Source organism: Akebia trifoliata, chromosome 10 (genome assembly GCF_017979445.1).
Source record: "Akebia trifoliata isolate Shusen 1 chromosome 10, ASM1797944v1, whole genome shotgun sequence".
NCBI lineage: Eukaryota > Viridiplantae > Streptophyta > Magnoliopsida > Ranunculales > Lardizabalaceae > Akebia > Akebia trifoliata.
Genome location: NC_141384.1, coordinates 27341602 through 27365944, shown reverse-complemented (window position 1 = coordinate 27365944; position 24343 = coordinate 27341602). Strand labels below are relative to the sequence as shown.

The 24343-nt window shown below is 33.4% G+C and overlaps 1 protein-coding gene and 1 long non-coding RNA gene across 6 annotated transcripts; one reads left to right on the top strand and one right to left on the bottom strand.

The window, feature by feature from the left end:
- Positions 1 to 4802: 4802 nt before the first annotated feature.
- Positions 4803 to 11817, bottom strand: LOC147393535 (uncharacterized). 5 transcript variants are annotated; one of them, XR_015182336.1, is made up of 6 exons: positions 11493 to 11814; positions 11346 to 11395; positions 8827 to 8916; positions 7921 to 8063; positions 5911 to 6005; positions 4803 to 5034 (listed from the first exon to the last, which is right to left on the bottom strand). It is a non-coding gene; the product is annotated as an uncharacterized LOC147393535 (long non-coding RNA). The 5 variants fall into 5 exon arrangements; XR_015182337.1 differs by having other exon boundaries at positions 4803 to 6005; positions 7921 to 8066; positions 11493 to 11817; XR_015182335.1 differs by having other exon boundaries at positions 4803 to 6005; positions 11493 to 11815.
- A 9537-nt stretch (positions 11818 to 21354) lies between these two features.
- Positions 21355 to 23632, top strand: LOC147393534 (uncharacterized). Its single transcript, XM_086455559.1, has one exon. The coding sequence runs from the start codon at positions 21471 to 21473 to the stop codon at positions 23376 to 23378; it is 1908 nt and encodes a 635-aa protein (XP_086311685.1). The 5' UTR covers positions 21355 to 21470; the 3' UTR covers positions 23379 to 23632.
- The last annotated feature ends 711 nt before the right edge of the window (positions 23633 to 24343 follow it).

The following is a 24343-nucleotide window of genomic DNA, read 5'->3' as shown; positions in this document are numbered from 1 at the left end:
GATGTTCTTTGGATTGTAGAACTAGAGGTACAAAGAAAATGCGTTACAGACGATCCACCCTCATATAGGTGTGGATGCGAGAATGTGAGTAATAATGCTTCATAGAAAATCACATTATGAGCGAGTAAATGCTAAAGTCATGGCTAAGGGTATCAATGGGAACCCATTTAACCAAAACTGAATCAGAATCGAAATCGAATACCCTGGTTCCAAATCCCTTTTTTATTAGAACCGATTAGAACCAGGCCTAAAATAGAACCGAACCGACAAGAACCAAAAGTGTTAGGTTCTATCCAATGGGTACTCGGAACCGATTTATTTTGTCATTTCTTTCCCTACTATAGATGATTTAAGGTATTTTTTATTTAAAAAATAAATGCAAGTTATATAAAATTCTTCAATTTTTCATATAAATTATCAATTGAAACTTAAAATGAATTACCCTTCTAAAAAATTATTACTTTTAACAAAGATAAATTTTTATTTATGAAACAAATAATTAATTTGTATCTTAAGTATAACAAATTATAACTACGTTAACAATTTTGTTGATAATATGTTAATTTTTTTAACAATGATTTGAAATACCTTTTTTATCATTCGATTCTTAAGAACCAAAACTGATAAGTACCTATGATTTTTGGCAGTTTCGAATCCAGTCTCATTTATTTTGAAATCGGACCTGAAACCGACTCATTGACACCCCCAGTTGTGACTCGTGAAACCTCATTTAACAGGGTGTGATTTTATAATAAAATCATATATGGTGTTACGCATAACATAATGGTGTGATAATATCAATCCTAAAAATGATAATTATAGTTTCGAAGACTACTCGTCGAACACCAATACAATTAACTATACATCTATTATTTTTAAGAGAGAAAAATACCTCTAATTGCCCAAAATACATTTTTCTTCAAAATACTCGACACATAAGGATGGAAAAAAAATCATAAATTTTAAATCCATTACAAGAAATACTCAAATCAAAGGACTAGATATCACCAATCACCAATCACCAATCACACCGATTTCATGTGTCTAATTTCTTTAAAGAAAAGCAGAAAAATAAATAAATAAATCATGGGCTCGTGGACCATAAGATGCGTCAAGTATCAAAAGATTCGAGGCCATAGTATCATTCTCCAAATTTAATTATGGAAAAGTTAAATATCAAAAATGGTATCTTTCTCCAATTTTAATGGTGTTGGATGTTTCGTGTCCGACAGGGGCAGAGCTAGTAAGGAGACATTGGGGGCAACTGCCCCCACTCAATTTTTTTGGGCAATTTAAATTCCCTTGAATTTATGCTTAAATATAAAGATACCTCTGCATTTTTAACTATTGAATGCTTTGTTTGACCCTGTAGCCCCCACTCCCTCATCTCCCTCCAATTTTTGTCCCCTCCCCCTCCAATTAACTATAAGTTTGCCCCCACTAAAAGAAAATCCTGGCTCCCGCCTGGTGTCCGAACACTAATTTTCTTTTTTATTTTATCTTTGCATATTTTTTGTCATTTAAAAATAAGGGGAAATCATAGAATAAAAATAAAAAACTAAATTAAATAAAGATTTGTGAGTAACACTTTTAAAGAAATTATGAAGAGAAACCAAAAACGCCACTTCAAGTGGTGTTTTTTTTTTTTTTCGACACATGTGGATTATCAAATTTTCAATCCAATAACAAATTCAACTAGATTTCATGCATTATCTAAGAATTTTATAAAAAGAATTTTAAAAATAGAGTTTATTTTCACCGTTGAATTTTTGTTTTAAATTTGGGAGTTTGATAGCCATTCATTTTCAACATCTATGATCAAGTTCAAAAATATTTTTTTTTCTTTGAATTTATTTCAAATCTAAATTTTTCCATGAAATCTAGTTGAATTGGTTGTTGGATTGCTAATTTGATAATCCATATGGCCCAAAGACCCCTTAGTAAGATTTTAAATCTTATCAAATTAGTCATCATATTCAGATTCATAGAGTAGAGTAAAGGGTGATAAAATAAGCGCCCCTTCTTTATCACCCTTACTTTGTAAATTTGTTACATGCACAAACCTTAGTTTATGAATCTGACCAGCATAACTAACTTGATAAGATTTAAAATCTCACTAAAGATCTTTGGGACATATGGATTATCAAATTAGCAATCAAATAACAAATTCAACTAGATTTCATGTATTATCTAAGATCTTTTAAAAAGAATTTATTTTCACTGTTGAATTTTAATTTTAAGTTTGAGAGTTCGATAGCCATCCATTTTCAACCTCTATAACCAAGCTCAATTTTATTTTTATTTTTACTTTTTTGACTTTGTTTTCGAATCTCAGTATTTCCATGAAATCTAGTTGAATTTGTTATTGGATTGCTAATTTGATCATCCATATGGGCCCGAAGACCCTTAGAAAGATTTTAAATCTTATTAAGTTAGTCAGGTTCATAAAGTAAGGTTTGTGCATGTAACAAACTTATAATTAAAAGTAAGGGAGATATATATTTATTTTTTTCACTTTTTTAATAATAAAAAAAATGCCACTTCAAGCCACGTTTTTTATTCCTCTTCATAATTTCTAAAAAATTATTACTTTTTTTTTATAAATATTTATTTAATTTGATTTTCTTTTTTATAATTTTCCCTAAAAATAAATGACAAATATGTAATAAATAAAAGAGTATCACTTGTGTGGAGAGATCAAAGAAAGAGGAGAAAAGGATATGAGAGGTAAAATTGTGTCACAATTTTTTTTCCAAACTAAATATACAATGTAAAAAATGACATCATTTATAAAAAATTTGATGAAAGGGGACACTAGGGTGACACAATGACGTGGTGGCACGCACATAACCGTAGATGCTTTTCCATGAGATACGAGTAAAAAAGCTACGGTTATATGCGTGCCACTATGTCATTTGTGTCACCCATGTGTCTCCGCTTGTGTCATTCAAAAAAAAAAACAATTGAAACTTTCAGCCTTTCACACAGATTTTCTTTAATTTTCACATAAACCCATAAATTTCTTATTACAAAAAAAATTCTCATGGGTTAAAATAAATGCAGTGGTGTAAGAACATATGCATATACCTTTTCTTCTTCTTTTTTTTCACTTAATAAATTTTCGTACTCACAATTCAAACTTAGATGTTGGTGGCTCATATGGGTTTTTTCATGATTCTCTCGTTTTAAATAGTTTTCATGCTTTTATCAGTCTAGTGTAGACATGCCATCTTGTGTGATGGAGCACACTATTTTGAATATTGGTAAGATTTATATAATGATGAGAATTCTTTTTCTATTTTTACAGAGTCAAAAGCCAAATAATTTTCAAAAATGAATCCACTTTCTCATTTAATCGATTTTAGTTGCACAATTAAGATATTGGAGGAAATTGATTAAAGTAAATTAATTAATTTGTTAAGAAAAAGTTATAAGAGATGATGAGTGAATCATTTTCCCTCCATTACCTATGAAAAGGGAACAAGGGATGCTCTACAAGAGAATATATGATCGACTCTACATAAAACAATGAAGATTATTTATTTCATAAGACATCCATATTCAGTAACACTAGAAAACATAGAAGTTCAAAGGAAAGAAGAGGGAATAGTGATCCCGAATTTAAAAGTGTTTCCTTAATATAAATTATTATAAGAAGCAACCTGTTACATAAAAGAAAAAAACAGGATATGTAAACAAATTTAGTATATCCATCAAGTAAATTGCTGCAATGGCTTTGACTGTAAGAATAAAAAAACATAAACAAACAAAAAAATTGGATTCTTAGAAAATTGAGCATACACACAATATTAAGTAACTTACAACTGATTCTCCTTCAAACAAATGACGATCACTTCATTCTTGTTTAAAGAGCTTGCAACTTAATCTACAGTACTTTCCATTAAATCAACACCACTATAGAGGGGGAAACGTACGATTTTCTCCCAGATGTGATAATTTCTTTGAATACCTAAATCAAATATGGAATACAATGTCTCTTTAATCTCATTTGAAATGGTCTTTTAGTTGTTTGTGCACTTATTATCAATGGCAAGATTTGTTTTGTACCATCACATATGTCTTGAAGTGAATACCTTTGAATCAGTCTAAATAGACAATTAAGTAGGTGGTTGATAGGACTAGAACAAAATTCTCCAAATCATTTCAAACTCTAAAAAAATCATCTAACAAGTGACTAGCCGATTAAATTGACAAATCAATGAATTATTCGTTGATTTGTCGATTATTGGAGGATCATTTAATCCCCTCCCCGCCATATAAGGACTTGAACCGTTTTTGTGGGGTTGAAACCTACCCAATTTCAAACTTTGGGACTCCATCTACCAGTCTTCTTCTTTCATTTCAAGTTTTATTGGTCTTTTTTGGAAACCCCATGTCTTCAATCACAAGGGTAAAAAATTTACCCTTCAACCTCAACAATCTATCTTCTTCAACCTTCAATACCTAAGAACAAGATTGGGTTTTTAGGGAGATTGAAGATAATGGGAAGCAACTGAAAAACATCATCATCAAAATTTCCCCGATTTTTCTTTTCGAAACTTACTCGGATTTATCCGAACTAGCTGAGCTGAACCCCCGGCCGAATAATTTCCGAATCCAAACTTGGTTGCTATGGCTAATAGTTGAAATTCAAATACATATTTCAATAAAACAAACATTTCAAAGAAATTATGGCAAAACACCGAATTTCAAATTAAGTGCTAAAAACATTTAATTTGAAAATACCAAGAATAACTACAACGATAATTGCATCAATCCATCGAATACTAATCATGTACACGTTGAAGTAATCCAATTCCCTATAAAATATAAGAAAATACACACTTTAACAAACGCTCTCATTTACATTACAAGAACTTAACTCTCAACTAGGCAGAAAAAATCATCAATGTATGAATAACTTTTGCCCTCTGAAAAGAGAGAAAATCAATCACCAGAGTCATCGGTATTCCACCTCAAGGAGGGAAAAAAGGGAAACCTTTTGTGCAATCTCGTAGAAGTAGTCATCTCTTTCTGAAGAAAAACATATGAGAATCACAAACATCAAGCAGTTTAAGATGGCGTAGAGTTTTTGGTTAGTTGCCAATTAAACTAATCTAGACAAATAAAAAATAATCTGCGAAGCTATTAAAAACACATATCTTTTGCAACCTATTTTAAACTCTACCACTAAAGCAGGGGAGCAGATCCTCTGTAGGCCATTTTTCTTGTAGCTCTCTGTAGTTAATTTCAACGATTAAGAGTGTGCCACATCATTATGACGGTTACATCTATCCATTTAAATTTGGGAGTTCAGTGACCATCCATTTTCAAACACTTGCTTAGAGCAAAAACAAAGTGTTTTTTTTTTCCAAATCTGATCTAAACTGTGAGTAGAAGAGGACTGTGCTGTTATTTTTGTTAAATGTGATGTTGTATGGACGGTAGAACAAGAGCTACAAGAAAAACGGGCTACAGAGGATCCACTCCACTAAAGCAGGCATGACATGGGCAAAGCATCATACACACTTTATATTAGATCTCAATTTTGAGCTCTTCTTTTTGTGTGTGTGTGTGTGTGTGTGTGTTGTGGACGTGAGCACACATGAAGCATCATAGCCATTTTATATTAGATCTCAATTTTGAGTTCATTTATGTGTGTGTGTGTGTGGACAAGCAGAGATGAAACAAAACTCTCTGCTTCTTTGTAACAGAAGTATTGTCAATCAGAATGACATCTTATTCATTCAAACAAAAACATTTTGATAATAACTACAATAAACTCAGAGACAAGCTCAAGTAATAAAACAAAATAAAAAAGATAATTCAGCCATTTATCCATAAAACTCCATGATTGTATAACACAACATGCAAATCATTGGGATGAAGCGTCTCAACTTTCTTTCTCACCTCAGCTGCAACGTTATGATAAATTGATAATCAATCGACAAAACTAGTTTCCGCCTTCCTTCCAACAATTTCCAACCAAGAACCACCCTTGAATCCTTCAAAAAAAAATTCAGCGAGAAACCAAACAAACGAGAGAAAAAAATTTGGGAATAAAAATTTTTTGGAGTTCCGAATAAGGCTTTGAAATCAGTAAATTCTTACAATGAATAAATATCATGGCAAGGGAAGATACTTCTGCCAATTTTTAGTTTGGACTCATTTTCTATCGCTTTTCAGATTGCATTGGTGCTTCTGTCATCTATCCTAGCTTTATTTCAAAGTGGGTACCTTAAAAAATGCTCTTTCAAAAACAAAAAAAAATTGGTTATAGGCCCCTTTGTCATTTGGTGGGGTATCTGATAGGAGAGGTATTTATTGTCGGATCTTTGATGGGTCCATTAAGGATCTAATCTTTCCTTGAAGCAGGATCTTTAGGGAATTTAGAGTAGTTCTTTTTTAGGGTTTTTTTTTTTTTAAATTGGGACTTATTATGTGATGCATGAGAGTTGTGTGGCTTGTTTGCTCTCTTTGTAGTATTGCTTTCTTAGTTGTACTGCTTACCTATCGAGAAGAAAAAAAAAAAAAAAGAGAAGGCTTTGATATATTCCCTTGAACGTAATGCTTGTTAAGATGTTTGAGAGAGAGAGAGACTGCTTCGTTTTGGAAGTATCCTTTTTTTCAACTCAGATTTAGAGTTGAACTACAAATATCAAAACGTCTTCAAACATATCTCGATGTAAACATGGTTCGATGCTGTTCATTTAACATCATAGCACCTATGTTCCTTAACAGCAAATCGGGACTCCACAATTCTTCTCTTACTAAAGTTCATTATTATGCTAATTATATTATTTATGAACATACAGATTTGCCAAAAATGAACAACACGATGTTTCTTAACTGCAAATCCATACACTCCTTTGTCTCTTACTAACATTAATTATTAATTATTATATTCTATGATGATAGCTTCTGCATTTGCAAAGGCAACACAAAACACAATTAGAGGACCAAAATAGAAATTTGTCATTTTGCCTTCGCTTTTATTATAAGTGTACAGATTATGACTTGGAACTAAGGATATTGAGTTGTGATACGTATTACAATGACATTACCGATAAAAATTGTTACATGGCATAAATATTTGGTCCATCTCCTTGGTAGAGCATCCGAGGGGATGGTGTGTGTGACCGTGGGATTAGTCTCACACTCTCACCCAAAGGGTGGGGATACCCACGATAAGCCAAAAAAAATCCAATTTATTTTATAAGTGTTGTACTTTTTGTTGTTCTATCCAGTGTAAAAGTGCCATAGGTTTTGTTGCTCTATCCGGTGTATCTCTAGAGAGGATGATCTACTTTTCTCATAGTTTTCAATCTCGGTATCACATCTAGACTTGTTCACAAATGCTATCCATTGTATCTCGGTATCACATCTTGGTGTCTCTTCCCATTCAAGGCAGATACAAACATGACTCGTCCAAGTCATCTCAGTCTCAGATTTTTAAAAACAAGTCTTTAATAGACGATAGGGCCAAGCAACCTTTTTTTAATAAATGAGACCTAAAATGATAACTTTGCCCTTAGTAAATGTAATATTGAATAAGAACCCACTCCTTTTAAATTGTAATTGCTGTATATAAATAGAAAATTTTGGTGAGCTAAAGAGAAGAAACATGGATGAAGTAATATTGCTGATGTCGAAAACTCACCTATGAGATTCATTAGGCAAGAAGGAGATCCACATAATAATCAATTAATGGTATTTAGGTTTCAATAATTTCCACATATAGGACTAGGACCATTGATTCACCATTCTTTTCTACATAAATTGAAGTTGGGATCCTTTTCTTGAACCTGTTCTTAATAGTTTCAGTTCTCTCAAGGAAACAGATGTAACTAAACTAACATTCTAAACAATGTTGAAACCTAAGGCCGGAAAAAAAAAAATAGAGAGATCAGATTAGCTCACCATTATGAAGAGAGTTGGAAAATTGAATTCCACCAAATGCCTTGTAACAAGAATAAAGAGAACCTAATTCCTTGTGACCACCGATTCTTTCTCAGACCAAATGCTGGTAAGCGAATTGGTTCTGGTTCTTTCCCCACTTTCACCTGCTTTTCACAGTAAATTTTAAATGCAAGGTTTTAGTTTTCTAACAGGTGAAAGGAAGTAAAATCATGCCAAGGATGAAAGAAGAAACATGAATTGGAATACAGTAACTTCATAGACACAAGTTAACTAGCTCAGTTAGAACAAAATTCACATTTGACTTTAAATGTTTGAAGGGATGGCATCTAAATATCCCCATCCTCTAGAATGTAAATTCAAAGTGAGGATCTCCTACTACACAAATAGTAAGCCAACTGGATGATTGTTAATCGAATTTATCAAATCTATATATTTAAAATGACAAAAAAAATGGATAGTCATAATCATTAAATAGCCAAAGAAATGTGTTTCAGTTACATACTAGAGTTTGCCCGTGCTTACGGCACAGGCGTCCTCTTTGGAGTTAAGGGGGTAAAAGAGGAAAGACAATAAAATTGGAAGGGTATTATTGGAAAAGGTGAAGAGGAAAGGCAATATATAAAGTTGAAGGGGTATTCTTGGAAAGGGGAGAAGAGAAAAGGGAATAAAGTGTGAAAGTTTTCCTCGAGATACATTCTTTATGGGGGATAAAGATTGAGACGTGGGGGGCAACCGTCCTGTTTGATTAAATAGATTTCAAACTGCATTTAAAAATGTGAGACATTCAACTGACAGTGTACGTATACCTACATCGCTTAACATGTTCAGAAACCAAGAACCAAATTCATATAATTGTAACATAATAATAATTAAAGGTAAGATGAGCATTAAGACAGGTGAAATTACATGATTTCAGTTTCTCATCAACTGCCCAATCGAGGGCCCATTGAGCTGGTTCAGTCAGTGGTGGATTTGTGGGTGCTCAGGGCTGAAAAACTGCACATCAGATTTGACAACTTGATAATTTCTTCTCGTATCTTCATTAGAAGGAAATTTATCATATAAAAGTTCCGGTTATCATCACAATAGGGTATCTTCATCAAATACGAAATAGGAAGAAATGCAAGCTTCCTTAGAAAGTTCTGGCTATTCACGAGCCTTTCTTATAATGTATTATAATCATTCCTTCATTACAAGTGACCTGAAGAAATGGTACAACAACTGTTGAATCTCTTTTTTTTCAACATATCTTTCCATTTTATGTATTTTGACGGAAGATTCATGAATCAAAGTTTTAAAGTTGATTGTTTATTTTAGAGAAATCAAGTTGTTCCAAACGAGTGCCCTCTTTTTCTTTGAATTTTTATTCCAACATGCTCTAAGGCATCTTTCTTGGAAATGGACAAAGTATCACTAATTCAATGACCTTGCCTTATGCCAAACTTGAGACAATTGGATTCCCAAGTTATTTTTAACAAAAGCAGGAGTAATCTAAGTATTTATATATAAATGCATAGTAATATCTTAATGGTGAATTACTTGTTTGCTAGGGGCTTTAATATGCCTAATATCTGTTTTTTATGCGAAGCTAAGGAGGATTCTGCAAACCATTTGCTTATGCATCGTGGCCTCTCTAGGGACCTGTGGTGTGTGTGCTTTCATATTTTTGGAATGCCATGGACTATCCCTAGATGGTGCTCAAAATGCATAAACCATAAAGGTTGGTTCATTCATGCATTCTCCTTGAAAGTAATATCTCTTTGGAGACTCTTCCTGTTTGTAATTAGTTAGGTAATTTAGAGGAGAACTGTTGGCCGTAAATAAGTTGATAGAAATTCTATGGTGATGAAGACTAAAGCAACTTTGTATTACTGATCTTAAATTTGTCCAACTTTCAGAAGAGCTCGCTTTGAGGATTTTGAGTTTATATAGAATGAAATTGTAAATGGGGGAAACTAATCTTTCTTAGTTTTTTGTTGTGAAGCATAATGGGATCACATCCGCTAGCTTTATGACTTGTATGGTTTCGTTTCAACATACTAATTTTTAACAATCAAAAGAATTTCACTGAAAAAAGAAAACCACGCACATAAACAGGTATATATAATGTGAACTTTTTTGTAAATAAATGTGAACTTTTACAAACAATTAGAAAGAGTCAATTCATCATAGATCTAACATCATGTCACATGCCACGAAGAACTCTATGATTTTCAATTGCCGTCTCAATTCTTTCTCTATTTTTCTCCATGCTCATTCCCATATCTTCTTGTCCTTTCCAATATGCAATTAAGATCACCTCTGGGCTTAGAGCCATAGCTCGGTCAGTTTGACACATTGCAAAGCAACTTTGAGGTCATGGATTCAAGTCGAGATTACCCATTAAAAAAAAATTAATATCATCTCCAATAAATATACCATCTCCATTGGGGGGTTGGGACAAGGTGTAGATGGCACTGATACAAAATTGCTTGTAACAAATCATCTAATCTTTTTCCAAAATTGCTTTTAGTACTCTAATTTACTCCTACATGGGGTACATAAGCACTGATAACATATACTATCGCCTCTCCTGAGACTAATTTAACTAACAAAAGTCTATCACTTATATTGTATCATCCTTCTTCTCAATGTGTCAACCAACTCCCACATTGTATCTCTTGAACTCCCAAAATTCCAATTGAGCAACTGAATCATTATTTTACCTTCACTCGTCTCATAAGTTGCAAGAACCCATACCTACTACTCGTTGCAATTGGGCCTTAATTGTATCAAGCCATTACAATTGTTGGATCATCATTGTATCCAAAGGATTTGGGATCAGCTAAATAAATCTTGTTCCCTCATTCGGTCATTCCACTCTATCTAGAGCCACATCTCATGTCATTGAAAGTATATTCCTCTCTACTTTCACCATCTCAATCCACACTCTTTTGTGTCTTCCCCTCCCTCTTTTAGATCCTTCAACATTAATATTTCTTTTAAACCAGGGCTTTAATTGACCTTAGTCAAACATGCCCAAACCTTCACTCGACTTCTCTTATTTTATCGCCTATTGGAGTTACTCCTACATTTTTTTCATATCCATTCTTCTTCGATTTTATCGAAATTCACCTTATGAGGTAGCGATTTTTTACATCAGTTGCCAATTATTTGGGTTTGGGGTCTCCCAAGTCTGTAAAATTAATGAAATCTACTAAAAGACACATTGTATGTATAAATACAGACACTGCATTTAACACTGTGCTGACGTGGCAGTGCACAGATATCCATATATTTCTTTCCTCGAGATACAATTTAAAAATCAACGGTTCTCTATACACTGCCACGGCAGTGCAGTGTTGAACGCAGTGTCCAACGCAGGCAGTCCATCATTTTCCAAATATAAATACATAAAAACCTTGAAAGATGTTAAAATCACTTACACTCAGTCAAGATCCCCATATGAGAAGCGCTTCTATCCTAAGAAGACCATCTACACCAATTTATCCAACATAAACATTAAAACATCACTAACTACAAGGATTAAATACAACCAAATACGAATAAATAAATATATAAACAAACAGAACTTATGAATCTTCTTAGTAGAAGCTCTCTCTGGTTTTCTACATCAACAAAAGAAGATTTTCCTGATTTTGTGTAACCGAATGGATAAGAAGAGGTAGAAGTCGGTAAAACTTATGGGGCTCGAGCTGCCATTTTTCCTGGAAAATGGGTCCAATAGAGAATTTAGGGCCTGTTTGATTGCAATGAAATCATTTTCAAATTTCAATAAAACGCCCCTTTTCTCTCTCCTGCCCATAGTTTATTAAAATAAATGAGTTTCTCCCCCATTTCTCTTGTATGGATGGTTAAGTGGGAGAGAAAAGTGAAAAGAAAAGAGAAAAAATGTGAGTTTTCTTTTACCCCAAAAGGGGAGAGAAGATGAGAGAAATAGAGAGGAAATCTTTTAAAATATTTTATAATTCTAATTCTGCCCTTAATCTCTTTTTAAGGTATTTTAAAATTTCAAAGTTGTCTCAAGTTCTCTTTTGTCAATTCAAACATGGTGGAGAGAAATTGAATTCCTCTTCTTTTCTCTTCTCTCAATCCAAATATAGTCTAAAAACATGATCCGATGAAATGAGATTGTAGAAGATAAAATTATATCAACTTAAAATAAATATATTTTAAAAATAGTTATTTTCCATGGTTGAAATTTATTTTTAAATTTGGGTGCTCGTGGTCGTTTGTTTTCGCCTTGGATCAAGCTCGAAAACAAAACAAAAAATTATTATGAATAATTTCATGAAATTTAGGAGGTTGTATTGTTAGATTGTCAATGTGGGCCCAACGATCATTTTTAAGATTTGAAATGTTAAAAAATAAATCGACAGAGGTCATGCGACCAAGAGAGAAGCTTTCTCTCTATTGCTAATGTCATTCACACCACGTGTCAAACGTCATTGGGCTATGAGCAAACACGTAAGGGGGCGTCAAGGGCGTGCATCAAAAAGGGTGTTATGTATCAAAATTCTATATGGGTCAGGTTCGAGAGACAAAGTGTTTTGTCTTATATGAGCTAAAAGTTTCAAAATGGGATGATTTTTTGTAATGATGATTATTATAGTGAGGGTAAGAAGTAATCACTTTTTATTGTTAGTTTTATGTAGAAGAATCATGGACCGCCAATTTTTACCATTAGTTCGTAACCACTTTTCATGGGGATAGAAGTTTCGGAATGGGCTCATGTTGTCATATATATACTAGAGTTCACTCGTGCCATGAAATTAATGGATTTTAGTCAAGCCTAATTGAATTTAAGGTATTATTGAAAAAAATTAAGATATGAAATATAGTAAAGTTATAAGCTAGAAGAGTAAAAGAAATAAAATGGATCCCACAAAGCTATAGCTTGATAGGAGGGTTAAAGGCATAAAAGTAAGAAAAAAAATACAATTGGAAGGGTATTATTAAAGAATTTTGAGGTTAAAGGGGTAAAAGATGAAAAATAATAAAATAGATTAACAGGGGTAAAAGAAAAAAATCATATTCAAATTAGAGGAGTGAAAATGAAATTGAAAGGGCAAAGATAAAAACTAATAAAGTGGTTAAAGTAGGTTTCACTCCCGGTTTGTGTCTCACAACTGAACCAACTCAGTTGTGTTTTATTATATAAATAAGGTAGCATTCGATTGTCAAAGTATTTTTATCCTATATGAGCTAAAAGATTGGAATTGGTTGAGTTTTTGTGAGGATGACTCTCTATGATGAGGAGATCATCCTAGCAAAAAATCAACCAATTATGAAATCCTCTAACCCTAGTTTATAAGTTGAAAATCCCTAGATCGTCAACTTTTATCATTAGTTTATAAACTTTTTTTGATGGGGTGGTTAAGCTATAGCTTGATAGGAGGGTTAAAGGCATAAAGTAAGAAAAAAAATACAATTGGAAGGGGTATTATTAAAGAAAAATTTTGAGGTGGTTAAAGGGGTAAAAAGATGAAAAATAATAAAATAGATTAACAGGGGTAAAAGAAAAAAATATATTCAAATTAGAGGAGTGAAAATGAAATTGAAAGGGCAAAGATAAAAAATAATAAAGTGGTTAAAGTAGGTTTCACTCAAAGGTTTGTGTCTCACAACTGAACCAACTCAGTTGTGTTTTATTATATAAATAAGGTAGCATTCGATTGTCAAAGTATTTTATCCTATATTGAGCTAAAAGATTTGGAATTGGTTGAGTTTTTGTGAGGATGATCTCTATGATGAGGAGATCATCCTAGCAAAAAATCAACCAATTATGAAATCCTCTAACCCTAGTTTATAAGTTGAAAATCCCTAGATCGTCAACTTTTATCATTAGTTTATAAACTTTTTTTGATGGGGTTAGAAGTTTTGGAATGAGCTGATTTTTTGTGAGGATGATCTGCTCACCATAGAGATCATCATTGCAAAAAAAATTAGCCCATTCATAAACTATTAGCCCATATAAGACAATACTTTGGTTAGGAATTTGGCTATCCAACCCGAACCACACACACGCAAGCATATATATGGCGATAATGAATTTTACGAGAAAAATAATTTTTGTCACTTTGATCTATCCTAAATGTTAGGCTTTCCCATCAACATGATCGTTAGGACTTTAGGGATTTCCTAAAAATTTGTATCATTATGAAAATGTGTGAATCTCTAAAACATCGAAACTAATCCTAATGCAATATGCATTTTCCCTCAAGTCATAGCCGTCAATTTGGTGGAGAGCCTCATCTTGAATTTAAAGAGGTAAAAAAAATGAAAAATTACTTAAAAGATCTTGACGGGGGGAATTTTTTTTCAAAATAGTCCCTAAGTTTTGGGTGGTCTCTTAATACTCTATTTAGTAAACCTTTCTTTTCTTAGACCTCATCTCCCATATTTCTCACAATTGAATGCCCTAATCATTCGAATTCATCGTTTTCATCCTAAAAAATGGACTTTTGACATCTCAATCGAGCTTCGGAGACTCCATTCTGTTGGTGAGGATTTAAGAAGGACGAAGAAGCCATTTGAAGGGTTTTTTCTAACATTTTGAATGAAAATTGGTCAAGAATGGTTATTTTAGTTTGAAATCACCTAAACAAATTGTTATCTTAAGTTTTTGGTTGATCTTTCCATTTATTTTAGTCGAAAAAACTCAAAAATCGAAGATGGGTGGATTTTACTAGTGTCAAGTTCACCATTTTATTTATTGTTGACAATAAAAAGTCGTGAACTAGACAATAAATAAAAAGTGGTGCATTCAACGATAAATAAAAGGCGGAAAAAAGCGGTGAACTCAACGATAAATAGTTGTTAGTTCGATAATAAAAGTTGTGAACTCGACAATAAATAAAAAATAGTGAATTCAACAATAGACAAAGAGTGGTGAGCTCGACAATAAATAAATAAAACAGCCAGTTCAATAATAAATAAAAAGTGGTGAACATGACAATAAATAAAAAAGCAGTGAGTTCGCCAATAATGAGGGACCATAAAAGGAAGAAAAAAAAATACTGAATGTGCTATCAAGATACTACCCAAAACTTAGGGACTATTTAGAAATAAAACCCTCTCCCAGGGTCCTTTAAGTAATTTTCCCATAAAAAATAACAAGAGGTGTTGGGGGGCCCATGGTGGAAAGTTATTTACGACAAACTTGATATTTGCATTTCTCAGTGAAATCGTTTTTTCGCTCATAGTGATATTTGGATTCAAAGAAGGGCGTGAATGAAAATTTAAGCTCATGTCTCTTTGCGGGTTATAACAAACCACCGTGCTCCAAAGTTGATGTCGATGGTGGCCTACCCGTGGAGACTTTAACTTTGGTGCCACTCTTCTGAGACCTCATTTAATTATATTCTTATTAAAAAAATTTCCGTACCGTTCCTTTAATTGATATGTCACTTTTTTTGAGGAGGTTTGAACCTAATAACATTTTGTTGAGGTTGATACCAAATGATATGAATCCAACCAATACACCCAAAGCACCTTGGTATTAGTAGAGCAAAATTTTAAGCCCATGTCCCTTTGTAGTCGTAACATGTTTGCTTTGAATTTATCTAGTTTTTTCAGCTCATGATGCCTTTTATGAGTTCTCACCTCAACCTCTGAGGGGCTCAACCACGTTTAGTTCAAATGTTAGTCAATATTGTATTTAGTAAGGAAAATGTCATCTTATTTTAAAAGAAAAATAACGACATATTTAAAAAGACTAAAGTTTGCTCATGCCTACTACACAAGCATCATCTTTAGGGTTACGGGGGGTAAAATTGGAAAAAACATTAAAGTTGAAGGGGCATTATCGAAAAAGTTGGAAAAAGTGGAAAGAGGCAATAGACTTGGATATATTATTGAAAAAATAAAAAGGGAAGAAACTGAAATATAATAAAGTTGGAGGGTATTATTTCAAAGGGAGTAGATGAAAAAAGATAATAAAATTGGAAGGACATTCTTTTACAGAACTGTTATTACCTCACCCACTTTCATTAACCCTACACCAAGACGTGTTCTAATTATTCATAGATTTACATCTGAATTGGGGTGGCATTAGCAAAAGTTGGTGTGGCAATATAATTTTTATATTCTTTGAAACTATTAAAAAAGGAAAAAGAATTAAAAAAAAAAAAAAAAAATGACCTCAAGATTGGTATCGAGATTAAATCTTAGTCCTCTTTGTCCAAGGGATAAAAGGATTGGAGTCCACTTTTGCTTTTTATTACAGGTTCAGATTTCGACTTAAGGTCTTGACCGTATAAACACAAAATATAACAATTGAGATTTTATGCATATCTTAATAATATGAAATTTTATGCATAGATTTAAAAACCCAAGATAAACTTTTCGCATACTAATACTTATCTCAATCAATTAGGACAACAATTAGGATCATTGTCTAATAAACCAAACACAAAGATTATAGGAGAGTAATAAAAAATTAAATCAAAATGACACAATCCTTTTCATCTTCAAAAGGGATTAACACCAATAGAAACAACTTCATCCTTTTTAAGATGAAATAATTAAAAGAATCCAAGGATATTTAAAAATAAATACTTTGTCGGAACAATTAAACGAAAACCAAAACAGGAGAATTTTTTTTATTCTTCTTTTATGAATTTTTCTTATGAAAAAGGAATATAATCTCAATTTATTGATAATAAAGAAGACATATTTCAAATTAATAAAATAAAAACATCAAAATATTCTCGACCATGATCTAGTCACTACTCACAAACAAAAAATTGTTATCGCCGACCAATACCTATTGATGTTCAATTCGAAGAAGTAATAAATCCAACAAAACATTATAATGGTAATGAAATCTATAAATGAAACATAGATAGATTCATCGATTATCAAATATTAAAAACTCTCCCTCAAATGATTGTATTTGAAAATGCGTGCCACTGATATAATTTATTAGAAACCCATACTGTTAGAGCTGTTGTGGGAGGTTTTACTGATCAATTATATGAATGGTGGAATAATATGTTAGACGAAGATGAATGATATTCTTAATCATGTTAAAAAAAGGAAAATGGTAAGCCTGAATTTGATGAAAAAGGAAACCCAATTCCATACCCATTTTTCACCCTTCTTTCAAACATTATTTATAATTTCTTCGGAAGATTTGGTGATTTGGGACAAAAGGATCGCAAAATCTTAATGAATCTTAAATGTCCAACTCTTACAGATTTTAGATGGTACAAAGACGTTTACTTGGCCAAACTAGAAAGAAAATTTTATCTCCGATCTATCACCATTATTTGTTGAAAAGATTAGAAATAGCTCAAAGGCCCCCTTGATAGCATCGATTATGACCAGTTCACCTTTGGTGAACTAATTCAAAAAATCAATATGACAGGTCTAAAGCTTTGCTCCGATTTAAAATTGAAAAAATAAATAGAAAAACAAAAATCTTAACAACAAAAAAATATGAGACTTTTGCTATCAGTTTGGAAAAGAAATGTTTCAAGCACCCTCTTCAAAAATAAAAATAAAAATAAAACAACAACTTTCAGAAAAACATATTTTTCTAAATTTTTTAAAGAAAATATTCAAAAGGAAAAGCAAATCTTGTTTCTAGTAAAACTAAAAAAGTGTCAAAACCAATTATCTGTTATAAATGTGGAAAACCTGCCCACACTGCAAATAAATGCTATATAAAAAAATTTAAAAGAAAAGTCAATGAATTACAATTGTCATCTTTTGAAGAATCTCATTTTTCCTTATAAGATAATTATGAATGCCCTTAGCATTTAGATTCAATCGCATCTTCGTCATCCTCAATAAATATGTTTCAATTAAATGTTTTAACAGAAAATGAAAAACTTTTGTTAAAATTATTAGATGAAATTTCTGATAAAGATCAACACAATCAACAATTAAATGTTTTATCTCAAATATTAGTATGGGAGAGATACATTGGATGAAAGAGAGCTCAACGGATGATAGGTGAAGGATAGATGAAGGAGTGGTTATGGAAGATGGATCAAGGAGAGGTTCGTGAAGAAAGGGAAGTAGGAGAAGTTTTTATTTCTCTGTTTCCTTCACTGAGGATCTTTGGTTTATTTACACATTCACATGATACTTATCTTGATGATACTCTCTAACCATTAGATTCTATGTTTACATGGTCTAGATCTTGCGTCATTTATTGAGTTATTATTTCTTAAGTCAACGGAATCCAACCCTTTATTATATAGATCTTAAAATAAAATAAAATAAAATGCAACCCTTTTATCACATGTCCATCGAATTGAAATTTACCCCATACGACAAATTTAGGTCATAAACATGAAACTTCTATCTTAATTGAAAAGTTCGTAAAAAGCAATCACACGAGACATTCTTCAATCTGACATGGACTAAAACTTTTTTACTTGTACAAATCCATGGAAAAAAGACGAGTGAATGAATAGGACAAAGGGAGAAAATAAGCGTTAGACGATTGGATGAATAGGACAAAGAGAGAAAATAAGTGTTACGGAGTCAAAACTAAATAAAGATTCTTGTTGGACATTTAACATATTCAACTCCTTTCTTATCCATAGTAAGAGAGGTTTTTTGCTCATAGATTTTTTTGTTACAATGCCCATAAGTTCTCAATTGCATGACACGTGCAACCAAACAAGGGCAGTTTATAGATTTAGGGGCATCCTCAATACACATGCAGGCATAATGTGATTTGTTGAACCCAAATCTTTGTCAGCGTTGTAAGGAAAAAGTTTGTATGTAAAATATTTTTCCCATAACAGACATGATCTATCGAAATTGTCATTTCGAGTTATTTCTAAACCATCAATATTCACTCGACATTCCTTTCCTAGAGGATTATTGTTAAATGTACAATCCACTTATTTGATGTGAATTCTACTTATCCTAGAATGACAAAATCATAACAGTGTCGCATATTTCCAAAATCCAACATAATTTAAAATAGAAAACACTTTCTTTATTAATTTAATAAGATTTCAAATCTAATCAACATTCAATTGCCCCCACATGGAGTACAACATTGACAATCCAAGGCAACAACCATCTATGTTTCATGGGAAAAAATAATAATAATGCTGAAGTGACCTCAAGATTGGACCTCACATTGCACACCCTGATGTGAAAGTATATGAGAATCATAGATATTTCTCATTGAGGTACGAGTGAAAAAGTATGTACGATTCCTACCCACTTTCACATCAAGATGTGTGATAAGAGGCCCAATCTTTGTGTAGCACAACTCTTAAAAATATAAAATATAAAATATAAAATATAAAATATAAAATAAAAATAAAAATAAATTGAATTTGATACAAGGTGTTGAAAATGGAAGATCGCCAATCTCGGTAAACTTGAAATTAAAATTTAATAATGAAAATTAATAATTTATTAAACTTCAAAAGTGCAAATTAATGATTTTTTTTTTTTCAAAGTTACTAGAATTTCGTCATCCTCAAACCTGTGGCATCATATCTGGTTTTTACATGCCAAGTGTGAGCTCAAGACCGATTTTAGTTAGTCAGGCTAAAGGCTAAGTTGACTATTTACAATATAGCCATCATAATTATATATATATTTTTAATGACACCATTATTCTCGAATCAATCTACATCAACTAAAGTTAGTCACGAGTCTGACCTCGCATCAAACGTATGCAACACGACCAGACACAACACATCATCAACGTTAGAAATTTGTTGTTGTCTTTATCGGTGGGTGGAAATATGATGTGCTTTTTAAGGAAGAGTACATCAAACTTTTGATGCTAATGAAAATATCAAATTGCGATTTACATTAACAGAGTTCTCGTGGGACCACAGCTCCCTAATTACGCGTAAATCTGTTCGCGCTTTAATTTTGGAAAAATAGTACATCATGTGTGAGCTAATTCCAAACCTACCCCCATACCTAAAGGGTGTTAAATCGAAATCAATAAATTTTGGGTTTGAATTGGATCAAGGAGGACCAATCAGATAAAGAACCAATCAAACATAAAATTGATCTGATAAACATGAGATTGGACCCCTGTTTAATTACACTTTATTTGATCATTCCAATAGCAATTGGGTCTGGATTGGATCAAAACTGATTTGCTACACAAAGTCTATATTTATTTCATATATTAAATATATATATTCAATATCATTTACGTTCATCTTCTGATTTTGTTGAATTGGGATATAGTTGATCCAAGAAAGATTTGATAGGAATTGGATTGGATCCCGAATCTTCAATCCAAAACGAAAGTTATCAAATTAAAACGAATTGTATAGCGAAAATGTTATGAATAATAATAATAATAATAATATTATTATTATTATTATTAACGAAGTGATCTCAAGATTGTACCTCATTTCTCACTTTCATGACATAGAAGTATATAAGAACCATAGATGCTTTTCACTGAGAAATGGGTGAAAAACAAGAAGATTCTAAACCCATATGCCCGATTAGAAAGGATAAAACAACTGGACTCTTAAAGTATCATATCTCACTTAAATCTTCCCAATACATGCAATACCCCCACAAATTAGGTAAGTTGGGAAAAATCCTGAGAAGGGGGGGATAAGAGGACTTGAACTTAAAATCTCTTTTTTTTTTTTTTTTTGTGAAAAAATAATTATGATTCCTACACACTTCCACATTAGGAAGGTGCGATGTGAGGTACAATTTAAATTACTTCAACACAACTCAAAAAAAAAAAAAAAATGAAAATAGCAAAGTAAAACTTCAAGTTGACTTGAAATAACATAGAAAATGTATTTTAGTTTGCATTTGAAATAGAGTTCAATCAATCTTACTAAGTTAGTAAGGATTTCACCCTTAATAAGGTTCCTTGACCTCACCTTGTGTAATCTAAAAACATGATTCGATACTTTAGGGTTTTAGGGTTGTAGAGGAAAAAAAATTCTATGAATTTTGAATTTTTTTTCTCAAAAAAATTATTTCCCACCGATTTCAATTTTAAATTTGGGAGTTATGTGGAAGTTTGGTAATCGATTATTTTCAAAATCTTGGATCAAGCTCCAAAGAAATCATTTATTTAATTTTTTTTTTTTTTTTTTTAGAATATGAGTTTTTCAATGAAACTTAAGGCTCCAAATGTTACTATGTTGGTAGCTGATGTGGTAATACTTTTGAGAAAAACGACCATTAGTGAGACGTAAAATATTACTACGTCAGTGAGGAAAGTGTTTCGAACTTTCCCTTTGAAATTACACTCCAAATGTACAGTGTATTCGAGTCTGCAGAAAATTATAGATGCTTTTTCTCTAGATACGAGTCAAGTGAGTAGCTCTCATGCTAAAGTGCGAATGTCACTATCTCCAATGACGTGTCGATCCGTTGGCTATCCATCATAATTCTCGATATGGAAGATAACGTAATTCCGAAGCTAAGACACATGTCTTACCCTAATTCCAAACCTACTTCCAAACCTAATGTAATAAACCAAATTCAAGAAAATTGGGCGAAACAACAAAATCCCTAATTTCAGATGAAGAAGCTCCTTGGATACTGAAACAAAATTCCTTCAATCATCATCTCTCATGAACATGAACACCATCAGCACCCTAGACCATCACCACCAAATCCCTCTCATGGAACCACAACTAGAAGAAGAACTACAACCACCCCAACCGCCACTACAACTACACCAACATCACCACCACCACCACCACCAACAACAACCACCTTTCGTAGTTTTCAGAGACGAAGACGAAGAAGACGAAGAACAAGAAGAAGAAGAAAAGCCAGTTGACTCCACAAGCCCTAGCTCATCCGACGCGGACGACACCTACAACCATCGCACCACCACCAATACCCTACCCACTAACCTACACCCCCCGGCGTACATTAACCCCGAACCCCACATCTCCTCCCAATTCTACACCTTCAATCGTGACTCTCACGCCCTAATGATCCAGTGCATCTTAGCGCATCGACTCGCTACACCCGACGAGATCCGCCACGCAACCCCTCGTTCGGTCCTCCAAAGCTGGCGATCTGTGTGGAAGGATCGTAACGAAGACACCGCGTATCTAACGGCGTGGAAACGAATCCAAGATAAGCTCAACGCGAACGTAGACATCAATGGAAAACAAGTTCTCTTCTTCAAGAACAATTCTCAACAATTCGTATCTCACATAGATCAATGGCAAGACATCGTGATGGGTTACCATGGTGACGCTGATCTTAAACATTTAGGGCTTAAGGAAACTATCGATCGAATTAAGCAAGTATGGACAGTTGGGGCTAAATTTTATGGGATTCCTGAATCATTTATTAGGGCTTGTGTAGAATTGTGCCCAGTTTGCTCTGATTCATCAGGTTCGGCTCCGAGGACTAAAAGGCGAAGATTTGAGTACACTGAGTCGTTCGAAGTTTCAGCTAAGGAGGTCCAACAGAGACTCCAACAGTTGGCGGCGAAGCATAAGGTTGTACTTTGTATCAGGCAGAAGTATATTAGGTATAAACCGTTTATGGCGGAGGTTAAGGATTATGCTTGTCATCGGGCTGGTGAGCCTGCGGCAAAGAAATCGAGGATTTTGAAGAGAGAACCTTATAATTCGAAGAGGTGTGGTTGTGGGTTTCGAATTAGGGCAATCGTTCCGATAGCAAATTATAATGAGAAGGATAAGACGTTTGTTTATCAAGAAGAAGGGGTGGCGGTGTTTAAGCTGTATGCTGTCCATTCGGGGCATGAGCCAGGTCCGTTGGATGGGAATGCGAGGATTATACATAGGGTTTTGGGGAGTAAAGGTGGGGGTTTCTTGATGGATCACGAGACGGTTTATGGGATGGCAGAGGATATGGAGTCTGATGTGTTTGGATTGATGGGTAAAGATGACGGTGATTTGCAGCTTTCGGTTCTTCATCAGGTGCAAGAATTAAGGGTTGAGGTGGGTTTGTTAGAATCGAAAATTGTAAAAATGCCTCGAGAGATGTTGGGTTCTTTGTCTCGAGAACTATTGGATGTTGTAAATAGGCTTAGGAGTATAGGGGACGATGCGACGAGACCAATGGGATTGATTCAAGACAAGCAGAATCCAGAAGATGTTTTGGTGGGAGAGAGTGAGCTTGCACATTGGGGAGATCACCACCATGAATTGATTGAGGAAGATGAGGACGGTTTTGGACGAACACTTGGGGATGTTGTGACGTGGGAAGGATTGAGGACAGATTGTAGGAGTAGGAAGGGTTTAATGAGTGAGAATTGTAAATCTAATAAGTGGTTGAAGGATGCGTGCGATGATTTTGATGAGAAGAGTATCCTTGGGTGCGAGGATTCTAAGCTAATCAAACCATTAAGGCACGACGGGACAATAGCTGGTCTTGTTGGTATACAGGTAGATAGCTTCTATCCGGAGAATTCTAAGTGGTACGATTCTCCTTGTGGTTTGGATCCCGGTGCCGATTGTGCAGATAATGAGTTCAGACCCGGAGAGATTGTCTAGGAGTCTTGGAGATATGGGTTTACCCGCTTTAACGTAGCTACAGTTTATAAGGTGCCATTCGTCCCTTTTCTCGAAGTTAGAAGTGGGTTTTGTAAATTGTGTATACCGAGCCTCAGAACCCCCACACAGATGCTTTGTGTGTCATTACTGTGTGGTGGTTCTGTGAATTATCTGTTGGATTTTAACATTTTGACCATGTTTTTGACATTGTGATTCTAAGCTTGGTTCTTCTTACAATTCATTAGCTTTATTTATACTCTTGTTCTTTGAAGTTCTTGTATTTCTCATGTGTGCTATCTTGTTTATCTGCCCCATTTATATTACATTTCAAATATAGATCATGGAACTATTTTCTTTATGATGCAATGGTGAGTTTTCTTCTTTTTAACTTAATAATGTCTCCAATCAAATATCTGATGGTACAAAGATCTGTCCTTTATTTTCATGAGTGGTTTTGAGTCAATCTGCATGTTGTAGTTGTTGCGGAGACTGTCATCAAGGGAAAGATTAGTACTAATTAAAAACTTTGGTTTTTCCAACTTGGTGGATGTCTCCACATTCTCATTCACGTTAGATGTTTAATCTCACATGAATATATGGTCAACATTTCACATATTCTTGCTATTTCTCATACAATTGTATGCTCTAATTTCATCCTCAGAAATAGAAAGAAGACAACAAAAGCTCTTGAGAGTAGGGGAGAAATAACTCACCCGTCACCATAGAATTAAGTCAACTTTGAAATAGCAATTACTCTCAAAGGGTTATGTTTAAACCTGATAACTCAGTTCATAACCTTGCCTTCCAATTATTCCTCTCTTCTTGGATTGAAGAGAATGTGTGCACATGCTCTTGAGAGTGGATTTACAAGGTTGCCTTCTAATTGTCACCTGCAATGTCACAAAAGCATTAAATTTTAACTTTTGAGAGTCATTCCACTATGTGATTGTTCATTCCCTAGATCT